This window comes from Trachurus trachurus (assembly GCF_905171665.1).
Source record: "Trachurus trachurus genome assembly, chromosome: 1".
Classification (NCBI taxonomy): domain Eukaryota; kingdom Metazoa; phylum Chordata; class Actinopteri; order Carangiformes; family Carangidae; genus Trachurus; species Trachurus trachurus.
In genome coordinates this window covers 28,365,617-28,388,477 of record NC_139891.1, presented here as the reverse complement: position 1 = coordinate 28,388,477, position 22,861 = coordinate 28,365,617, and the positions used below count along the sequence as shown (strand labels likewise).

The 22,861-nt window shown below is 43.4% G+C and overlaps 2 protein-coding genes across 2 annotated transcripts in view; one reads left to right on the top strand and one right to left on the bottom strand.

Annotated features, from left to right (window-relative positions):
* Positions 1-284: 284 nt before the first annotated feature.
* LOC310987360 (beta-1,3-N-acetylglucosaminyltransferase lunatic fringe-like) lies at positions 285-9,817 on the top strand (the record flags this gene model as incomplete). Its single annotated transcript, XM_083973563.1, has 8 exons — positions 285-698; positions 5,742-5,790; positions 6,191-6,293; positions 7,340-7,493; positions 7,724-7,809; positions 7,951-8,110; positions 8,245-8,330; positions 9,751-9,817. The coding sequence occupies exons 1-8, from the start codon at positions 339-341 to the stop codon at positions 9,815-9,817; spliced, it is 1,065 nt and encodes a 354-aa protein (XP_083829689.1). The 5' UTR covers positions 285-338.
* A 5,513-nt stretch (positions 9,818-15,330) lies between these two features.
* The window catches only part of ttyh3b (tweety family member 3b), a 34,385-nt gene continuing 26,854 nt past the window's right edge, over positions 15,331-22,861 (bottom strand). The window contains exons 14-15 of the mRNA XM_083973573.1: positions 20,725-20,800; positions 15,331-18,760 (exon numbers count right to left, since the gene is read on the bottom strand). Coding sequence (XP_083829699.1) covers positions 18,626-18,760; positions 20,725-20,800 — 211 coding nt within the window. The 3' untranslated portion in view covers positions 15,331-18,625. The remainder of the gene's footprint in view (positions 18,761-20,724; positions 20,801-22,861) is intronic.

Here is a 22,861-nt window from a genome sequence, read left to right as displayed (position 1 = left end):
GATGATCCACCACCACATTTCACTTCTATGAGGCCCTCAACCTGCCATGTGGAGATCCACATGGCCGCCTCCTTGCTGCTTGGCCACGCCCACATCGGGCGCTTAGAGCTGCTATTGGCTGAGGACCGGGAAGCCCCGCCCACCAGCGGAGTTTATAACTTCACTGTAAAGTAACGCAGCGACTCAAACAGTGGGAGGTCACCCGCTGTCGGAGGCTGTGAGGCGGTGTGACTTGTGTCTGCTCCGCGGAGATGTTGTGACCTGGAGGAAGTGGTTTTTGTCTTTTTGTTTTATGTTTTAATTCTTGTTAATAATAATAAACCGTCCTCACCGACATAATGTGGAAACCCACCGGGGAACCGAGGAGCTCCTTCACCGCTGCTGCCGCCGCGGTCACCTGTCTGCTCGTGACCGGGATGCTCGTCGTCACCGTCGGCCACCCGAGCAGCACAGACCCGGGGGAGGCTCCGGAGCCTCCGGCAGCAGCGGCGGGCGGGAAAGTTTTCTCGGCTTACTTCAAGAGATTGGCCCGGGAGAGGAGAGCGATAAGCCGGCCCCCGCAGAGCAGCGCTGCCGCCGGACCCGTGGAGCATCTGACCCCCGCTGACCTCTTCCTGGCGGTGAAGACAACCGGGAGGTACCACCGGCAGAGGCTGGAGCTGCTGCTGGACACCTGGATCTCCAGAAACATGCAACAGGTGAGCTGATACTTACCTGGCTGTCACTGGGAAATAACGCAGGCTCCTTTTTCCTTTTTCTTTTTTTTTTATAAGAAAACACACAGAGATTCACTTGATGTATAAATAAATAGACATACACATACTCTGGCTGTTGCAGCTGTGAGAAATCTCAGACTCAGTCCATGCTTCACTGCAGGAAGTGAACAATCATCAGCCTTTATTGTGTTTATTTTGTGCTATTGCTGGTCACACTACAGGGAATTAAACAGGCTGCCTGTGCCATAGTACATTGTGTGACCTTGTGTTAATGTGATTTTATAAGGTCAGGTCACATGAAGGGAAATAAATAAATAAAAGGTGTCTGCTGCTTCACAGATCTGTGCTGATCCTGTAAGATCAGAGGCCAGATGCACATAATCTCATACATTGTCCCTGTGTTAATAATAGTTCCCAGTACAGAAGGGGAAGTAGTATCCTTAAAATGTTTCCTTCATCCTCTACTACTGCTGCAATTGCAAAGCTGTAAGTTGTAAACCCCCTGTAATGTGACTGGGTCCAGTGGCTCTTTGATCCAGGCAGCCTGTGCATTGTAAAACAGAGATAGAGGGCTTTGTAATGTATGAGAGGGAGATCTGAGGGTTAACAGGCCGACCACACTGCTGCTGCTGCTGCTGCAACATGTTGGTATAACACAAGCAGGAGGAGAGGGGGGGGGGGGGGGGGCATGAAGACAGGACACTAAAGGACTGATGAGACGGATGCATGAACCCTGGTTTTCTCAGCGAGGTGCATGATGCAGATTTGTTTCCAGGAGAAAACGAATGTTGAGCCGAGGCTCAGGCCGGCTTCACCGTGCACAGACGTGTCGAGCTCTGCATCATTAATAAAAAAAGAAGAAAAAAAAAAACAGCTTCAAGCATCATATGAACTGACATGTCAAGGCTTTGAACTCGTTGAAGTTGGATTTCAAAGTGCTTTCTGGGCTGTTTTTTCAGATTGAGGTGGACGTGACAAATGCACCTAGTATGTTACATGAATTTCTCGGTTTCTTTCAACTTGCTGCTTTCTACTTCCATTTGAACGCTTCTTGATTTTCAGATTTTAGAGCCTGGGGTGATTTCCTCTTCATCTGCACAACTGTCTAAAAGCACATAGCCTAATATTCAGTGCACTAGCATAGAAGAGGAAGAAAAAGGTAAAAAAAAAAAAAAAGTTGCTTTTTCAGAAGCCAAAAGCTAAAAAATTTTCTCAAGATTACCAGTTAGATTATGAAAACTGCTGCAAGTCGGTTTCCAGGTAGAGGATTAAATCATCAGGCGTGTGATCTGGAGGAGTTTGAACATGATTACTGGAGTTTAAATAAGGGAGCGATTCAGTCACAGAGCCTCACAGATAAATATTTGAGATCAAAGCAGATGGAGAGAGACAGCTTTTTGGTCTGAATCACAGTGGGTGAGTCAAGGATGAATCTGCTGCTATGAAACACATGATGGGATGGGACTCTGTGGTGAGCTGCACCCATGCGTCTTCAAACAGCTCCTAATGGAAGGCAGACGTGACTGTGGAGCGCCCGGCGGTCGCTCTGATTCCTCGTTTAAACCCCCGGAGTCTGAGGGAAAGGACTCGCTCTGGTCTCGTCTCTCTCTCGTCTGCTGCTGCAGCCGCCGCCGCCGCACTGTTGCCATGTAAACACAGCTTATGAAGGAGGAGGGAGGGGGGTCAGCTGCTGTGTGTGTGTGTGTGTGTGTGTGTGACGCATTCCTGCATCTGCTCTCACGGTCAGGTGTGTGTAACTCTACCTGTTTCCCAGACACACCTCTATACTGTAAGACTGCTGAGTAATGGAAATGCAGCAACAACACACACACACACACACTCATACACATTCCCACAGTGTTACCTTCACACACACACACACACACACACACACACACACACACACACACACACACACACACACACACACACGCCCTGGGAACTCACCAGATTTCTCATGGGAAGTTAAAAATGTGTCTGATCACAAGAGTAAACATGCGCGTGCTCACACACACACACACACACACACACACACACACACACACACACACACACACACACACACACACACAGACACCCTCATCACTTTCTCCTGGCCGGTGGTTGTTGTTGCTTCTGCCGTTTCCTGTGTTGTAAATCCCCCTCCCCACCCCCCCCACTCCTCACCTCCTCCCCTTCACCCCCCCCCCCCCCCCCCCCCCCCTCCTCTGCCCTCTCAGCTCAGCTCAGCCTGCTGCACTGGTGTCACAGACACACACTCAAACATTCATACGCTGCAGAAGCCCGACTGCTCTCAAGAGGCTTAAGAGGCTCAGAGTGGGGAAAAAAAAAGGAAGACTGACAAAAACTCACAGCTGGCCGCTCTCTCTCTCTTTCTCCCTCTCTTCTCTCTCTCTCCTCTGTGTTTCTGTTTCTCAGCCTCTCTCCACCACAGCCCATGGGATGTGATCACACAAAAAAAAAACTCGCACCCAAAGATTTATTATTGAATTTGTGCTGCTTGGCAAGTGGGTTGCAAAGTGGAAACCCCTCCGAGCCTGTTCCTTCAGAGCGGGCCGGTGGAGTCGGAGAGGAGGAGGAGGAGGAGGATCAGGGGCATTTTTCAGCTGTAATCTTTTTCGCTGTGAATTCGAAATGAAACAAAGACTTTGACTTCAAAGAAGTGCTCGCAGCGTGTTTACAACCACATCAGATGAACTATGCATCAAGGCTAATTCTTTGAGGGGACGTGAATTAAAAAAAAAAAAAAAAAAAGACAGATAAATTGACACCAGCTGAGGTTTAAGTCATCGTTTCTATTATTCGGTGTCAAGTCCGGTGCGATCAGTCGATGCCTGAAGGCGACAAGACGCAAACATCAGCAGAGCTTCCTCTAATGGTGTCAGACCTGGACCACAGCAGCCGGTTATTGATCTGTTGGCTCAAAAGTCGAACGTTGCTGCGTCAGCGATTAAAAAGTGAAAGATGTGGATTCAGAGGACAGAATGGTTAAACAGCACTTCAATAACCACATTTAATCGTCACAAAGGTTTAAACTAAATATTCAAACTGTGACAGAAATCCTGTGACAATAGTCGTTCCACAGCTTTGGTCTATAGACTGAAATCCCTCGACATGTTTTGGACCAGCGGACGTGAAATCTGGTACAAAACAATCATTTAAACTCTCAAAACTCTTCAGGTCGTCATCAACTCACAGTTTGAATGATAATTAGTTCATGATTAACTATCAACAACAGTCCTGTCACAACATGGGTTTGTTGCTCATTAGAAAACTAAGCTAAGATCCAGAGTATTAATGTTTATGACTCCACAGATGTAACACATCATAATACAGATGTTCATGTCCAACACAAGATGAACTGTAGGAACCTGGAGGTCCCTTTTAAAGGGATAGTTCAACATTTTTGGCAAATTGGCCCATTGCCATAATCCCATAGCAGCAGGTTTGTTACCTTTAATTGTCGGTGCAAGCTATTTTTAGAACGGCGGAGCAGAGCCGCGAGCTGCTCAGAGCTACGCTACGGAGGCTAATGGGATTTCTTGGCAAATGCAGAGACTGCTCACTGAAAAACTGCCCCCAACAGGAGCACGCATCAGCAGTTTTACCTCTAAAACAACTCTCTCTTGTAACGTTCCTTTATTATCTCATAGCGTGGTGAATGTGCAGGTCACTCACAACTTGTCCACCAGAGCGTTTTGGAGTTGTTGGATTGTGTATTTGATGAGTTTGATGAGGGAAACCAAGAAATCCCATGAGCCTCTGAGCAGCTCGCGGCTCTGCTCCGCCGTTCTAAAAATAGCTTGCACCGACAATTAAAGGTAACGAACCTACTGATAAGACTACAGGGATTATGGCAATGCGCTAATTTGCCAAAATGTTGAACTTTCCCTTTAACTTTTTAATTAGCTCCATCATCAGATCAAACTTTAACAGTCCAGCACTTCAATTTATGACCAGAAACCAGCCTCAGCTCCACTTTGTGTTTAATGCTAGAGAAATGTTTTTAACCTGTATTTTTAAATGCTTACATTTGATTTCAGTTCTGCTGGTAGTTTGTTCCAGATGTGTGCAGCATCACATGTCTGGTTTGACCTCTGTGCTCCACTATCTGACCAATAGTCAATAGAACTCAGAGCCCTACTGGGTTTTTTTACGCTACTAACACATCATTCATGTATTCTGGACTTAAATCATTCAGTGATTTATAAACCAGTAGCAGAACTTTAACATCTATTCTGTAGCTGGGAGCCAGCTATGTGCAGCTGCTAGCATTGTTATCATATCGTGTTTACTGAGTGTCATGATCAGGAATTAAAGCAAACTGATTGTTTTCATTTGGCCTCAAGTCATGTGACTGACATGGACAGACAGGAACGTATCACTCTTTGGATGCCTGTCTGGCCATAAGGGTCACTGTTGTTGTCCTGGTGCATTATCCTCAACCAGAGGGACTATTTTATACAAAAAAAAACAGTCTGTCCACCGCTCACTCAGTGCAGATGTAAACAGCCTCAGGTTGAAGCGGAGAGTCTGCGCTTTAACCTTTCTGTCATCGTTTTAAATTTCAAATCTCTGGTCCTGCAGCTCGGAGCCGAAGCAGCAGCAGACTATTAACGGAGCGCTCTGTGCATCCAGGCTGCGTGTGTTCACTTCCTGTGGAAAGTTATGGGGTCTTCGTGGCTTCCTGAGCGCATTGACCCACAACCCCTGTCACTCATCACACAAATATCCATGCACACAGACACACACACATGGCTCCAGGATTGTGACCACAGCTGCTCTGCTGCTGATAGGCTGCCGGCTTTACCTTTGTCCTGGGCCTGGATCCAGAATCAGCGGCGCTGCTTGTTGCTGCCGCGAGGAAGCAGGTGGAGCCTCACCTGAGATTATAAACAATCACCCGCCGCGAACAATGACGGTGGAGCAGCGGGAGCCTCGGTGCGATGCTGTTTCTGTTTCCCCTGCTGGTCAGTGAAAGCTGCCTGGAATAACACAAAACACCCCTTTTTTTATTTTCCACAGACGTACGTGTTCACCGATGGAGAGGACAGGGAGCTGAGGAAAAGGATGGGTGAGTGCACAGTACACACACGCTTAAACACACACACACACATGCTGAGCAGTTTCGCTGAGTTGCAGCAGTGTTATCTGCAGAGGCAGGAAAGCAGGAACCAGGCTGCTGACTGGGCAATATTATGTTTCCATGAAGTGCAGGAAGTCACTTCAGTGTAATCAACAGGCCTTTCCTCATCTTACTCATTTGAATTGTTTTACTTTCAATGAGGTATTCTTCTCACTATCAGACGCGCTGTACCGACTCCAGGGCAGAAAAATGTGCAACCATGAAATTTATTGTTTCCTGTCGTGTTTCAGCAGAATCGCTTCTGAAAAGAACAGAACAACCTCATTTATTCTTTCTTTCTTTCTTTTCTGACAATGACTGATGTTGTCTTTCTGTTGTGGATCACCAGGAGCTCACCTGATCAACACCAACTGTTCAGCGGCCCACAACCGTCAGGCCCTGTCCTGTAAAATGGCTCTGGAGTACGACGCTTTCATCTCCTCTGGCAAGAAGTAAGATCCACAACATAGATCCAACATGTGTCATAAAGAACATTTTATTAATAATATCATAATAACTTTATTTATATAGCACTTTTAAAAACACAAGTTTACAAAGTGGTTGACAAACCAACAAGTCACAAACGAGTGCTTTGAAACCATAAGAGATGGACGGCCCAAGCAACACAGGGAATACGGGAACCCAACAACAAATTGAGACCAGGAGGACTCAAATTAAAATGCAGGGTGCAGTTAAAGGGATAGTTCAACATTTTGGCAAATTGGCCCATTGCCATAATCCCTATAGTTTTAGCAGTAGGTTCGTTACCTTTAATTGTCGGTGCAAGCTATTTTTAGAACGGCGGAGCAGAGCTGCGAGCTGCTCAGAGCTATGCTACGGAGGCTAATGGGATTTCTTGGTTTCCCTCATCAAACTCATCAAATACAGATTCCAACAACTCCAAAACGCTCCGGTGGACAAGTTGTGACCTGCACATTCACCACGCAATGAGATAATAACAGAACGTTACCAGATGGAGTTGTTTTAGAGGTAAATTCATGCAATGTATGTAATGCTCCGTTATTATCTCATGGCGTGGTGGGATTGTGTATTTGATGAGTTTGATGAGGGAAACCAAGAAATCCCATTAGCCTCCGTAGCTCGCGGCTGTGCTCCGCCGTTCTAAAAATAGCTTGCACCGACGAATAAAAGGTAACGAACCTACTGCTAAGACTATAGGGATTATGGCAATGGGCCAGTGTTGAGCTATGCCTTTAATTTGATCAAATAAATTAAAGGGCAGTATACGTCATGATAAAAGGACATAAGATGAGATGCAATAAGATAAGAAAAGATGGGATAAAAGAGTAGACGTAAAAGTAAAACTAGGAGCATCTGAGTGAAACTGTGAGATAAAATAGATGATAGAAAGAAGAGGATGACATCACATAAAAGCAAGTCTGTTAAAGTTGGTTTTATGAAGTGATTTAAAAGCCGACACAGAGTCACTGACATTTCCTGAGTCACTGACACTAACTCTAAACCTCCTGTGTCGTAGGTGGTTCTGTCACTTCGATGACGATAACTACGTGAACGTCGGCGCCCTCCTCAAGCTCTTGTCCCGGTACAGCCACAGCCAGGACGCCTACCTGGGCCGGCCCAGCCTGGAGCGGCCCATAGAGGCCACGGAGAAGCTCGGCACGGCTGAGATGGTAAAGATAACACGTGATGATAACACAAACATCCCCACCCCTCCCTCAACCCTCAACTCTCTGTTCTTGCTCCATGATGACGTATCTGGAAACATCCCCAGGCCTCGACTGCTCACAGATCTATACTGATTCTATACTGATCGAGTGCACTGGAGCCAAGGCTGCTGCACCACATACATTTTTATTCATGGTGTGTATATGTGTGTGTGTGTGTGTGTGTTTGTGTGTAGAAGCAGGTGCGTTTCTGGTTCGCCACAGGAGGAGCCGGCTTCTGTCTGAGCCGTGGTCTCGCTCTCAAGATGAAACCCTGGGCGAGGTAAACCCCTCATTTAGATAAACCATCTGATGTTTGTTTGTGTGTGTGTTTTTTTTTCCCCCTTTCAGCTCTTTAATCAAATCTTTCCTCCTTTTACCCCGCTCTGCTCCTCTCTTTCTCTCTTTCTTCTTCTCTTTCCAGCGACGGCACTTTCATGGCGACAGCCGAGCACATCCGACTCCCCGACGACTGCACCGTGGGCTACATCGTGGAGGCGCTGCTCGGCGTGAGCCTCACCCGCTCGGCTCTCTTCCACTCCCACCTGGAGAACCTGGGGCTGGTGTCAGACATACACAACCAGGTATACACACACAGACACACACTTTCACACACACACACACACACACACAACACTGCAGCAATTATCTCTCTCTTGCCACTGCAGGTTTTTAAAAAACATCGACGCAACTTTTCACTTATCTCCTCTCCTGTCAGGTTTCTCTCAGCTACGGCACCGTGGAAAACAGCAGAAACACGGTGAATGTGAAAGGCCCACTCTCAGTGACTGAAGACCCTACAAGGTGAAATGTGTGTGTGTGTGTGTGTGTGTGTGTGTGTGTGTGTGTGTGTGTGTGTGTGTGTTTGTGTGCGTCACTGCATGACAGTGTGTTGAGTCAGACGGCTTTGTTGCTATATAATACACTCAGGAACATTACACAAAGAAGGCAAAGAAAATTGAATATCCACACAGGGAAATGGGTTTAACCAAAGCTGCTGTGACAGTCGCTGGCTGGACTGCTGACTCGGCTCTTTGCCTCCCAGCTCGGTGCCGCACATCGGTAGTCGTTGTTTATCTCCTGCTGCTCCTGCTGCTGCTGCTGCTGCGCTTAATGGACTTTTATCATAATGAAATAATGCAAAACCAGCTTTATCTTGATCTTAAGGTTCAGTTTAAAAAAAAAAAAAAAAAGTTATCAAACTCAATATCGCTGGTTGTGCTGCTGCATTATTTTTGCTTCTCCAGCTGAGATCACCCACACTGCACCACCGCCACATGACGTTTACCTTGGACCAGTTGTCAGTTGTGTAGTTTATGCAGCTAAAGATAAGTTTTTCCACCTTTTACCTACACATAAATTTCAGATTTATCTTCTCGTCTGTTTGCAGCTGTTATTTCGACTCCTTTGAGCAAATGTTATGAGCTAATGGAGGGGAAAAAAGGTTCTTCTCTGGACTTTTCCCAAAAAGAGGCAGCCGGCTTCACACAAAAGGCGGCCTTCACTTTGAATATTTACAGTACGGAGGCTATAAAACATCAGCGAGAGGAACAGCATTCATACGGGCATCACAGCCCAAACTAAACAACACAAAGGATAAAACACAATCTGATCTTATCTTTGCTCTTCCTGACTTAAGGGGATTTTTGTTTTGTTGTGTTTCTTTGCCCCCCTTCTTCCTTTCTGCCTTCCCTTCTTTTCTTCTTGACTCTCTGGTCAGTAATCGTATCATTGTGTATTGAATTGAGCTAATTGTCATTATTGTATCAGGTAAACAGACACTGATGGCAGTGTGCCTACAGGGAGGGAGGGAGGGAGGGAGGGAGGGGCTGCAGATAATGAAATAAGTTGGATTGCCTACTGGCGGATGGGTTCATGGAAAAAGAAACTCTCAGTAGGAACTCAGATTTACAGTATATTGTATTTTTGTTTACACATTTATATTCATATTGAAGACAGTCAATACAGTAGAGCTGCTCGGTTTGTTTCAGGAAAAGTTTCAGTCCTTAGTCGTGTACTACAATTCCTCTTTATGTAAGCGCTTCTGATTGTGTGTGTTTTACTATTACGACAAGTTTCCTGGCTTTGTTCATTGTGTGTGTGTGTGTGCTTGTGTTTGCATATGTGTGTGTGGGCATGACTAATTGTATTCGCTGTTTTATTTTGAAATCCCCAGTTGGCGGCTTCCAGGCATTGTGACACTCATTTCCCCTCTCTTTCTCAGGTTCAGGTCTGTCCATTGTCTGTTGTACCCAGACACTCCTTGGTGCCCCAGCCCCTGGCGACCGTAACAGCCTCCTAGAGACAAAGAGGGAGGGAGGGATGGACCAGACCGACCGACTGGGGGAGAAGAAAGAGTAAAATGTCCGTGGAGGAGGAGGAGGAGGAGGAGGGGAAAAAAAGACAAATTGGAGCGGCCGCTGCCCTCTTCGTGACTCCTGGAGAATCTCCAAAACGCTCCCACAGCTGTCCGAGCAGCAGCAACACTGACTTTTTAGGAACGAGTGACACCACTGTGTTAGTGTGACACCTGAACTCCGACCCCGTGAACCGTGATGTGGTGTCAAAAGGGCAAATACTACAACGAGAGGATGGAAAGTCACGATACATGGACGGACGGATGAATGGGTGGAAAACAGAGGAACCACTTTCTTAGAAAAAGAAGGAGAAGAAGGAAAGAAAAAGTAAAAGTTTGTCCCGATGGAAAAGCCATGTCAGCACCAAACTCAGAGCTGAGCTTCTTTCTTCCTGTTTTATTCTCGACGCTCGGCTTCAGTCTCAGCTCTTTATGAACTCAATGCTAATGTTTGCATGCGGTATCGAGGCTTAGGGGCTAACGATGGCAGCTTGGTGTTTTATCTAAGGGCCTCCGCAGCTTCAACAAAGCAAGACGGGACAAGAAACATGAGCGCAGGCTTTAAATCGTTTTAAGTTTACTGAGGTTTAACTGTCAAGAAAATGAGCCGAGCTGCCAGTTTTTCCCCTCTTTTTCCCAAAGTTTTCACCTGCTGGCTCCGGCTTCACATTTTATTTGTGCAGGCATGAGGTGGTTATCTGTCTTCTGCATCTAAGCCTTGGCACCAACGCTAAGAAACGTCCCATGTTGTCAGATCATCTAAATCTATCCATTTGGAGTGAGAACAGAGAGCAAACCCATGAAATGTCAGCAATAATCCTGATCAGGTATTCGCCAACAACTCTAGGCGGTTACGTTTTTAACCTGTATGATCATGTCAATGCTCACATCTCATGTCTTGCCCCAACAGCATAATGAATTATTAGAGATGATGTATTAAAGGAGACAGGTATTAATCCTTTACCCATGCGTTGTGGGCGTTGGGGCCCAGAGGAAAAGTTTGGGGGGGGTGATATAAACACAATGACCAGATCGTCGTTCCTCTGGAGACCATAAACATTTGTACCAAAATATCAATGGTAATCCAGAAAACAGACCAAGAAAACTGTACTGGATTGCTTATTTTATATATTTTATGAATCAATAGATCAGACAGTGGAGACTTGTTTGGAGCCAAGAAACAGAAACAACATCTGTAAACATTTTTACAGTGTCCCCTCTCCACCTCCTCACATATGGGAGATCAGTATTTTGAATGTAATGGGTGTGAACATATAACGAGAAGGGTTCAAGTCTGGAGTTTGCATGTTCACCCTCTCAGGTTTCCTCCCACAGTCCAAACACATGCACGTTGGGTTAATTCACAGCTGTATATGTGCACCACAGGTGTAAATGTGGGCATGATGGGGATGTTTCTCTCTGGATGTCGAACCTGTGATGGACTGAGGGCGTAGCCGCCTTCACCCACATGCTCCAACCAGTGTGGATTTTCGTGCATTATAGCAATCAAAGACAGACTCAGAGGCAAAGATCAGTCATCAATCATGTTTTATCATCATGAGGTAAATGGTGGAGAGAAGAAAAAAAAACATTTTAATGATCTCTTAGGATCCAGACTCCTTATCTGAAGTTTCATTTGATCAGTGTTCAGTATTATCCTCTCTTTGAAGTGCGTTATCTTGACTGTACGGCTGAGCACTTGCTGTTTTTTATTTCTGCTGTTTTCAAGTCGTCGTTTGATAAAAAAGAACATCAAAGGATCAGTTTGACATTTTTGCAGATTCGCTCTCCTGCAGAAAGTTGGGAGTAAATGTTGATGCCAATCATATTTTGTGTGCTAAATGTGAAGCCAGCCAGTTCTGTCCAAATTCCCATATTGGACAGATTAAAAAATATGATATTAAATGTTAATTAATACAATTTTTTTCTCTTTTTTTTGCACGGGTGGCTGTTTTCTCCTGTTTGCAATCTTTATGCCATGCTAGGCTAAACTCAGTTGTTCACCTGCTGCTGGTACAAGCTTCATATTTAACACAGACAATCAGATGGTATCAATAATCTACTCATCTTACTCCCAGCAATAAAGTCGATTAAACGTCAATCTATTGTTTTAACAACTCGTGAACAACAAAATGAACAAATGAGGCCTCTTATCAAATCATCACAAATCCAAATGTATCGCTCATTTTTGGCAAATTTGAGTTTGTTGCAGGAAGTTGGACACCACTCACATCTGTGCGCTAAATATGAATCTAGTTAGCTCTATCCAGATGTGCTCCCAGTAAAACTTGGGTTTATGTTCATACTTTTCTTTTTCATCCAGACTAAAAGAATAAGATAACTAAAAGTATTTGCCAGAGGGCTGTTTTCACATGAGCGATGCTAACATGGGCTAACTACTTAGCGTCATATTTAGCACATGGACATGAGGGCGGTCAGTCAATAATGTGTCAAACTGTTCCTTTAAATCAATAGACATCACCTGTCTTTATCTGTGCTTTTATCTGTCGGTGATGTTACGCTGATTTTTAAAACTTTATAGCAGCGTAACAACGATTTTTTATCCCCTTTGAGGTTTTTATTGAGAAATGACTCATGTTGGGTCGACTTCTAATCTTTCTGTGCATTGAAAGCAGCTTTTTTTTTATATATATAACTTGAGTAAAAGTTATTAAGTTAAGCTCTGACCCTTAAAGTTAAAGTGAATGTATATGATGAACTGTTGTGCTCTCTCCAGTATCTGGACTGTCTTTAGACGTTATGGCTGAAATCAATAAAAAAAAAAACAATAAAAACCTGCTTTTCGTCAATGTTTTTCCCTTCTTTTCTTGTGAGACTGTGCATGGTGGAAATACTTTAGGGGATTTTAAATCGGGGTTATGAGGGACACAGCACTGACCTCTAAACTCTGACCTTGTTTATGAGCTGTTGGGTTCCTGTCTGGAGACCTAACCCCCTCATCCCCCTTCCCCTCTCCCTACTTCTCCTCCAACAAACCCACCCACTCACAAACACACTGAAACAACAGTAGTCCCCTTATCTGATTGAGCCGTACACACGGCCCTGCGGAGATAAAGTCTGAACCCAGAGATTAGCGCCCTGCATGCCTCTGTGTGTGCGTGTGTTATGGCCTCTCTCCCAACTGGATACTCCAGAGATGTTGTTGGACTGAGTGGACCGCAGGGAGCGCTTAGAGAAACACTTTAACACACAGCAGTGAATTTGTGAAATAGTCCAGAGGTTTTAAGCTACAATACATGTGGCTGAGTGGACACTGACACCTGCTGGCTGCAAGACTTACTGCAACAACCAAGAAAGTTTACCAAAAAATTAAAGTTTTGATAAGTAGATCTGGTTCAGAGCTGCTTGAGGTGCTCATCCAATACTTCTTTGATCGCTATCTTCAACAATTTGTCACAAAATACAATTATAATTATTTATAAAAAGGTATTTCAAATGTATTTCAGGTCAGGTATGCTGTTAAAAGCTTATGTGAGGAGGAAAGTCAACTGTCAGTGATGGAAATAAGCCCAAAAATGTATGATTTTATCTATAACAACATTTGATACCTTAATAGGTATCTTTCAATATTATAATAAATCCATGAGTTTACACTTCCATATTTGCTTTCTTCTTATACCTACTGGTCCAGTAACTGTACATTATTGCCTCCATTTCCCAAATGTTGTTTCTGCCTTTCATAAGTAGGTTAGCACATCTAGAAATAGCACGACAGGCATGATTACCTCTGTGAAAAGCTTTCTGTGCTGCTGACTCATGGTGCAGAAGTGGAGCAACTCACAATCTGAAGAGCAATACATGCATACATAGAAACAACACGGTGTCAGTTGACTTGATGCTAATTTCACAGAACGATTATTGGACTGAAGGTGAAGCTCAGTTTCACTGTGCGTGCTCTTGATTGGAAATGACATCTGGAAAGCTCTGGTGACACTTTGACATTTCACACATCCGCCAACACGTTTGCAGAACATGTAGGTTGAACGTTGACAGGTGACAGGTTTCATGGCCCAGGTTTCACTGCGACTTCCTGAGGCCTGTCGTCTCTGTGTGTAACTGTCAGGGAAAATTTTTACTTTAAACCTTTATTTATAACTCATAAAGGGAGACCCTCATTTTCAAGGGTTTTGATGCAGCTGCATGCCTATAAATTAAAGAGTTGCTTCCACAATCCCTTTCCCACAGAATATTGGAAAACAAGTTTTATTTCTGTACAAGATGCAGCTCTGACGCAGCTTGCAGGCAAGGTTATCGATATGATGTTTAAAAGAGAATTTGTGGTCTATCCAGATACCGAAGTATTTATACTCCAAGACCCTTTCAATACGGGAGCCATTTAATGAAGAAATTGAAACATTATCAACAACAGTTTTAGAATTTGAAAATATCATAAATGTGGTCTTGTCTGCATTTAGAACAAGCTGATTGAAAGCTGTGAAATGCAGCCTGCAGCCTGTCAGTGGCTAATTGTACAGAATCAGTGATGCAGTAGATAATAGTATCATCAGCATAGAAGTGTTTTATAACAATTATTCAAAAATGTGAAAATGAAGCAGGAAGCAACAACAAGCATCACAGTGAAACTTACTTTACACTGCACTGTACCACTGCAGAGACAATCCTCAGATTCTTGGTATTTTGCTATGATGTTCCTGCACTAAAAGGCCACTAGGTGGAGACAACGAAGTTAAAATAAATAAATAAAACATAACATTGACTAGTGCATGCTGTTCTTTAAATACAGAATATGTAAATAGAAAAACAGCTGTTTCAGGAATGGTGGATGTTTGTTTATCACACTGTAGAAACTTTCCACAAGACAGGAAGTGAGTTTGAATGGGTTTCTACTTTCTACAGGACTTTTTTTTTTTTTTTAAGATTTAACACAGCAACTATGTGAAACACTTTACAAAGACTGACATCTTCATTATAAGATTAGAGGAAATTAAAACATAAACCTGATAACTGTGATTGTATTTACCGTGAAACCTGATGACAGCCAGATGAAACTGATTCATGGCTTCGATTCCCTCTTGTAAAGAAACTTTATATACAACGGCTGCTGTAAAACTAATGGAACAAGTTTAAAACATCACATTAAAAGACACTTATCATCAGTTACGATCAATAGATGTTACTTCTTAACTCATTTTATCACCATCAATCATCATTTGTATTTATACTCCTCGATATAATGGATATCGACTGACTTGGCAGTTTGAAATTATGAACACATCAATAATACAAATGGATGGAAACTGTCAGTGAGGTATAATAACAACGGCACAAAGCAAAGTAAAGCTTTAAAACCAGAACCTGGTTTCTATTCTGAGCTCCTGAGATAAAATACCACAGGTCTGATGAACTCCTCCATAAATTTTTATTGTCTATGAAATGATAACGAGCCACAATCTTGACCAGTACGTTAAAGTTGCTTTAATTTCTTTTTTTAAAACATTTATTCCAGGCTGAATGATATCATTACCACAGTTTTGACATGTACATCATTAATATCTTAGTTAAACCATCAGAAAATAAAAACAGCCATAGAAAACATTGCTTGTCCGTCACATCTGGACAGAGGTGTATTTGAAGTCCTGTAGATAGATAGATACCCACACACATACACACACATCGCTGACTTTTGAACACGAGCAGCAGGGCTCCTTTGTTTTTTTTTGTTTTTTTTATCTTTTTCACATCGGGTCACATTGTACCAGGTCGGATAAATCCCACAAAGCATTGCACAGGAATTCAAATACAACTTAATGTCAAGTATGCAGACTTTACACTGGAATAGTTTTATTAAAACATTGCAAGACAGAGAGTCATTCACCATTAATAAGAGAGGAAAAACGCTGCTCTTGCCTTTATTCTCCTACAAAACAGCTAGCTATTGTTTTATCTTTAAACTTTTTGATTTTTACAAGACAGAGAAAAAATTAAAAAAAAAAAAAAAAAATGTTGTGATATGAAGAGTGTTGTAAGAGTTTAAAAACATTATGAAAGGCCATTAATCAGTGACTAGTCCCACAGATCTTAACATTGTTTGCATCAATGGTGCAAAAACAAAAACAAAACAAAAAAAAAACACTGTAAAGTACTAGACCATAGGTAGCATTGTTACCATAACATGGACATTTTCTTTCTAGTAAAATCACACATGTAAGATTGTCTCGCTAATACGAGAAGTGGTCATTGATTAATAATAAAATATTAAAATGCTGTACAGGGATGGTGGTTTGAAAGGTGTCTGGATGTTAGGGCTCTGCTCACTCAACTATATAACTAACGAGGTTTCCAGGCTTCTCTGAAAAGCAGCTACGTACGTCCTACTACATCACCCATAATGCAAATGGTTATCGGCGTGATGTCACAGCTGTGGGAGAGGGCGTGCGTGCAGTCACTACAGCTCTAGATGTGAATGTAAACAGGATAAAAGGAGGGAAAGATGGGGTTTTTTTTAATATGGTAACTGCAGTGTGTGTGTTGAATGTGTATGTGTCTGTACAGCATGTGTATGTGTGTTTGGGTTTCTATGTGTGTGTGTGTGTATGAGGGCATTGGTGTGGCGATGACTCAGGCTAGATAGGCTGTGGGCCCCTTTTTCTTTGCAGCCATTCAGACACACACTGATCACTTGTACTTACACACAGTAACACTGAGATCGATAGCGATAGCCAATCACACTGCAGTGATGTCACACACACAGGTTTCACGACTACAGGTTTTATACACTGTACACAGAGTTTTTTAGAGCGGGAGGGGAAAAACCACTGGCAGTGTTTCAGGCAGTGCGTTTTTACTTCTCCATCTCACAAAGTCACCTTGAAGAGAATTTGTGCTTGTGGGTAAAAAAAAAGAAGAAAAAAAACAAAAACAAAAACAAAAAACGTACTCCTGGTGAATAGAGGTCGATCCAAGGTCACCAGTTACCAAAATAAAAGCACAGGAAGAAAGAGTTGACAATACAGAGGAAACAGAATACTACAGTTGGTCACAGTATTACATCCCGAATGTCAGCTTATTATAATAAAACATTAAAAAAAAAAAAAAAAAAAAAAAAAAAACACCCTCGGGCCTTTATTCTGAAACACTTATGTAACATTATTTATCAGGGACATGATTTTTTTTCAGGTTTCTGCGACACAACCATTCAGTAAATGATGAAAAGCCGTTCTTCTTCCTCTTTTTTTGTGTGTTTTTTTTTATATTCTTGATCACATCCCTGAATGAAAACAAAACATCATAGTAACAAAACATGTTTCCGTCCCTTCTCAGTGCTGATCGTCTCCCGGGACCTCGACTGGATTTCGTACTGTAGCACCTGGCAAATGTGTACGGTAAGTCACAATTGTCTTGTCTTTTCAAAAGTCTTGTCCTGTTCCCTTTTTTTTATTTTATTTACAGCCACAGGGAAACATCCCAGAGAAGGTTTCTTCCCCCTCCTGTGTTTGAGACTTGTGGAGGCAGTAGGGGAAGAAGACAGAATCAGGCATCCCTCATTGTTATTATATAGTTTTTTGGCACAGGTTGAGCCGTCTTATGTCCCCTTTGTCTTGTCTCTCGCTCCATTTCCCAAAAGGCTTTCGATGCAAGTTATTCCACAACCGGATTCCTGGCTCATATTCAAGAATGCATTAAAACTGACGACGCGTGCAGTGTTTGTGCACGTAAACAAGTACGAGTAGAGAGACGACGTGGACGGACGCCGTTTTTTTTCCCCCTCGAGTTCACGATTCAAGTCTTGGTTAGACGACAAAGTTAAGCTAAAGAGAGAAATGTGGATGTGCTAGAGTTTCTATCTTAACATGGCTTTCTGATTCACTGGCTTATTATCTATACAGATGAGTGTTCAGTTAAGACTATCAACCTATTTGTGTGTGTGTGTGTGTGTGTGTGGGGTGTGTATTCGTATGTGTGTGTGTGTGTGTGCATGAGAGATACAGCAAAAATTTCCATGATAAACACGCATCACACCACATTACCAGTAATGATTCAACAGTCGACTTTTTCATGAAATCAGAACAAAGCACATGTTCACTATTTACAGCTCTGTACAGTGTGTATATATGTGTGTGTGTGTGTGTGTGTGTGTGTGTGTGTGTGTGTGTGTGTGTGTGTGTGCTTGTCTAACTGCGAGTGTGTGATCTGAATGTAAAGGTGTCCGGGGGGGGGGTCGAGGGTTTGAGTGGTGCGAGTGGCGTAGCTGTCTCCACTGGAGGGCGGTGTACAGATCCCAGTGGAGATACTTTTGACAGAAGAAGAAGGAGAAGAATCTGTGGAGGCCGGAGCCGCGGCTTTAGCTGCTGTGCATTGTGGGTACTGTACTGTATGTTGGGCTGGTCCGCGCCACAGCGGTGTTGTTGGTAGAAGTGGTGATGTTTCAAGGAAGGATGGGCTCTGACTGTGGTGAGGAGTAGAGGAGAGGAGTTGAACCTTCAAAGTGCAGTTCCTGTACTGAGGTGCTTGGTTGATGAGTTCTGGCCTGGTGTTGTTGTTGTCGTTGCTGTTGTCGTTGTTGTTTCTGATGAAATTCGTTGGACCTCAAACCAACTGTGGGGTCCTGTCGGTGCTCAGAGCGCCCGGCTTTGGTGGAGCTCTGCTGCTGTTGGCTGTGAGAACTGGATTCAGGCAGTACTGTGTGGGTGTGTGTGTATGTGTATGTGTATGTGGTGGGGGGTTGTTGTTGTTGTGTGGACCGGTGTGGTGTCTGGTTTCTCTAGTGGACTGAGGACTGTGGTCGGGCGGTGGGGTGAGGCCGGCTGGCCGGGTCCAGTTGGTCGTTGGGAACGGAGCGTCGGTTCTGGTCCGGTCGGTTGGTGGCCAGGTACTTGGCTCTCATACTGGAGGTGTACTGGAGAGACGGGAAGACGGTGACAGAGGACGGAGAGAGAGAGATGAGCATGTGGGGTGGGGAGGGGAGGGGGCACAAGCAGAGTGAGAATTTGAGATAAGAACAGGAGACAATGGGAAAGGAAGAGAGAGAGAGAGAGACAAAAAAAGGACAAAAAAAGACAAGGAGAAGAAAAACATGCACAGATTATGATCTTGAACTCTTTTTAACACTGAAAATTAAAAGAAGCATCATAGAAATACTGTAAGTGTCACAGTTATGTGCAGTAGATCAACAGATATGAATGGTTTCGAGATAGATAGATAGATAGATAGATAGATAGATAGATAGATAGATAGATAGATAGATAGATAGATAGATAGATAGATAGATAGATAGATAGATAGATAGATAGATAGATAGATATGTGGGGTGACAACACAAACACACAGGTACAGCAGAAGTACTCTGACCAGTCATTTGGACAGCCGGGGGAGTTTGATCACAACAGTCACTTAGTTATATTATTATAGCAGCTGATTACGTCTGGATGATGTTATTATTGTCAATAAATTATTAGCAGATGTGGTTGATTGATTGATTTTTTTTTTGTCAGTGGTTTGTAGTTAGTGCTCTAGTTCTGATGTAGTTAGGTTAGCCTGGTATGAGTTAGTGCTTCTCTCTCTCATGGAGCCGGCCTCTGCTGGGGGGTTTGTTGTTGTTCCCACGTCACACCGCAGACACCAGGAGAGCAGCTCTGCACAGGACGGGACAGGACGGGAGTGATGCATTGTGGGCCGTTTGTCGGTTGGCTGCTACGGTTCAGCGGTGGAGGTGGGAAACGTGTGCTCCTGTGACTGTTAAATGGTGAAGGGTGGAGGGGGGGGGGGGCACAGAAACAGAGGACACACACACAACAACGCACACACCTCGACCGGAGAATGCACACATAGACACACTGTGGGGGACAAGGGATGGGGGGGTGGGGGGAGGGGGGAGTGGAGGGAGGGGGAGCGGGGACTTTAGAGGCTTGGGCTCGAGTTTACTCAGAGGTGGGGGCTGAACTGAACTGTCACCCAAAAAAAAAACATTGCAGCTTCACTGCAGGTCATGAGGAATCCTAAAAAGGTGTGCAGGTGTTCTGAATTATTATTATTATTGTTATTACTACGTTTTGTTGATTAAATTTAGTCGGTCCACGCTCCTGTTCTGTTGCCCCCCCCCCCAAAACAAAACAAAATAAAATGTTTGTTTGATAGAGCATGGAACAACATCCACAACTAACAGGCTCAGCACCAGAAGTGAAAGCCAGAATAATCAACCTGTTTGTATTTTTAAAACAGTCACATACTGAACACACATGCCCCTGGTAGAGTGGTGGTGGTGGGTTTGTTTCATATTGAAGGGAAAAAAAAAAGCGCCAAACATTTGAACAGCACCAGATATTCAGATGATGATCGATCTGCAAGTCCTCTCTCACGCTTCACTGTGAAACCAACCAGACCTTTTTACATCAGAAATAGAGAACAACTTTTGTGACTTATCGTGTATTAGACCGAGCCAACAATTACACTTCGAATCAAAAGAGTCGAGCTTCTCTTTCGATGCAAGTGCAGAACATCCAGCTACAGTAACAACAGGCTTCTTTTATGATAATAAGATAAAACTTCCAGGTAATCCCAGGCTGCCAAAATGACCTTCATGAAGGCGATCCATGATCACGGACTAGTTTTTAGCACAGAGGACACTTGCAGTGGTGTGGGGAGAGGGGACTACCTTCCAATATCCACACTAGCATGCACTCAACAATACATCATCAATAAAAAGCACATTCATCAACACGATGTTTCCTTCTTTACATTCTGAAATTTACAAAATCTGTGGGTTTTTTCTGCAGTTTGGAGTATTTATTTTTTTCCCAGCAGCACTTGTGGGTATTGGAAGATAGTGGGAGGGAGAGTGTGATCTAGAAAGTGTGCACTTACAGAGGGTGGAGGGGACTCCCTGCCAATCAGGGGGGTGTTCTCACACCGAGGGTTCTGAAAGTTTGCGTTCTGGCTCCTGCGTTACAGAATCAGAGGTTACATACTGCATGTGGTCACCCTGCCGCTGGCTGGTCGCTCAGCTGAGTGAGCTGCTGCTGATCTGTGGTCTGCTCTGCTCAGGAGGAGTTCAAACTTTATGACCTTCTGTGAGACAAATGGCCTCTGACAACAAATGGCCTCAAGTAGTAAATTACACGTCAGGGACCAAAAGCCTGGTAGCGTATATAGAGCCAGGGGTTAAACACCTCTGCCACAGTCCAACATAGTTTACATTCTTTCTTAACAATGCAGAAAAAAAAGAAAAACATTAAGTCTCACAATGGGACACGCTCAAGAAAATCCTGCTTTTATCAGTGTGTGGACCTGCAGGCTGCCGGCCGTAGCACACATTGTTTATAAAAGGATATGTTGATCACTTTTCAACTATTAACAGTTTCAAGAAGAAAAGTTTTAAATATAAAATAATATTATGAAGCTTCAAAGGTGTCTCATAAGCCAAATTAAACCGACTATTTTATATGTGACAGTGCAACTGTCTAACAAATAGATATTATAAATGTCTGAACAGATAAGGTTCATTGTATTAAAACAAAGTTGGAGCACATAAAACAGTTGCTAAAATAGTCCAGTCTTTCCACACAAAGATATTTTTATCTAGGTGTCTTGGGCATAAACACACACAGGTCAACACACATTCATTATATGTCTATGTGAGTTACTGAACTGATTTTCTTGGATTATATAAATCTGGTCCAGCTGATTGTCTTGCTGCTGAGAGCTGATTGTGGTGGGAAATGAATCCTGCTACAACCCTGTGGTATCTATTGGAGTATAGTCACCACCAGTATTCTGACTGTAAATATACAGGATTTGTTCAAGTCCCAAAACATGAACGACAATGACCAGAATCTCAAAGTAACACATGCTTTTCAGAACAGACACAAATTAACTGATCTAACTTTTTAACTTTCTCATTCTTGAAGTTACATTTATTTGCTTTGCAGCAAAAAGCAAGTGGTCCTTTATCAGCACACAGCTAAAAACAGAGGCAAGCAGTGGCAGACTAGAGATGCTTCTTTCTCTTCTGTGTTTTTTTTTTTTTTGTGTGTGTGGTTGTAATCAGGGCAAGCAGTTGCAGTTGTCTTGTGGCAAACTGTAACACGTAGCAAGCAGGGTGAAATTATTAACTTGTGCTGCGGCAAGTGCAGAATTTGAATTAACTGTTTAATATCTGATTTTTTGCTAACACTGTGGACTGAAACAGGCAGGCTGGCTGATGTAGCAAGCATCTAATTATCTACTTAAAGGGATAGTTCAACATTTTGGCAAATTCGCCTATTACCATAATCCCTATAGTCATAGCAGTAGGTTCATTACCTTTAATTATCGGCGCATGTTGTTTTGCGATCGGCGGGGCAGAGACGTGAGCTGCTCAGTGAACACAATGGAGGTGAACGGTACAGGTCCCCTGTCCCTCATCAAACTCATCAAATACACAATCCAACAACTCCAAAACGCTCTGGTGGACGAGTTGTGACCTGCACATTCACCACGCTATGAAATAATCATGTATAATTATGTAACATTACGACACACTAAGCAAATACTTGGAACTATTGCGCTTTTGAAATAATTTGCCTCGAAAAACAACTCTGTTTCTTAATGTTACATGATTATCTCATAGTGTGGTGAATGTGCAGGTCACAACTTGTCCACGAGAGCGTTTTGGAGTTGTTGGATTGTGTATTTGTTGAGTTTGATGAGGGACAGGGGAGTTGTACTGTTCACCTCTATTGTGTTCACTGAGCAGCTCACGTCTCTGCCCCGCTGATCTCAAAACAACATGCACCGATAATTAAAGGTAATGAACCTACTGCTATGACTATAGGGATTATGGCAATAGGAGAATTTGCCAATATGTTGAACTATCCCGTTAAGGGGAAGCTAGTGAAGGGTTGTAACTAGAGTGACAAATATAGCTGACAGAGTGTCACAAAGGACATGCGAGAGCCGTACATAGCATAAAGTAGCTGTTGTAACTGGTCATATTCACAGGCAGTGAGCGTTACTATGCTGC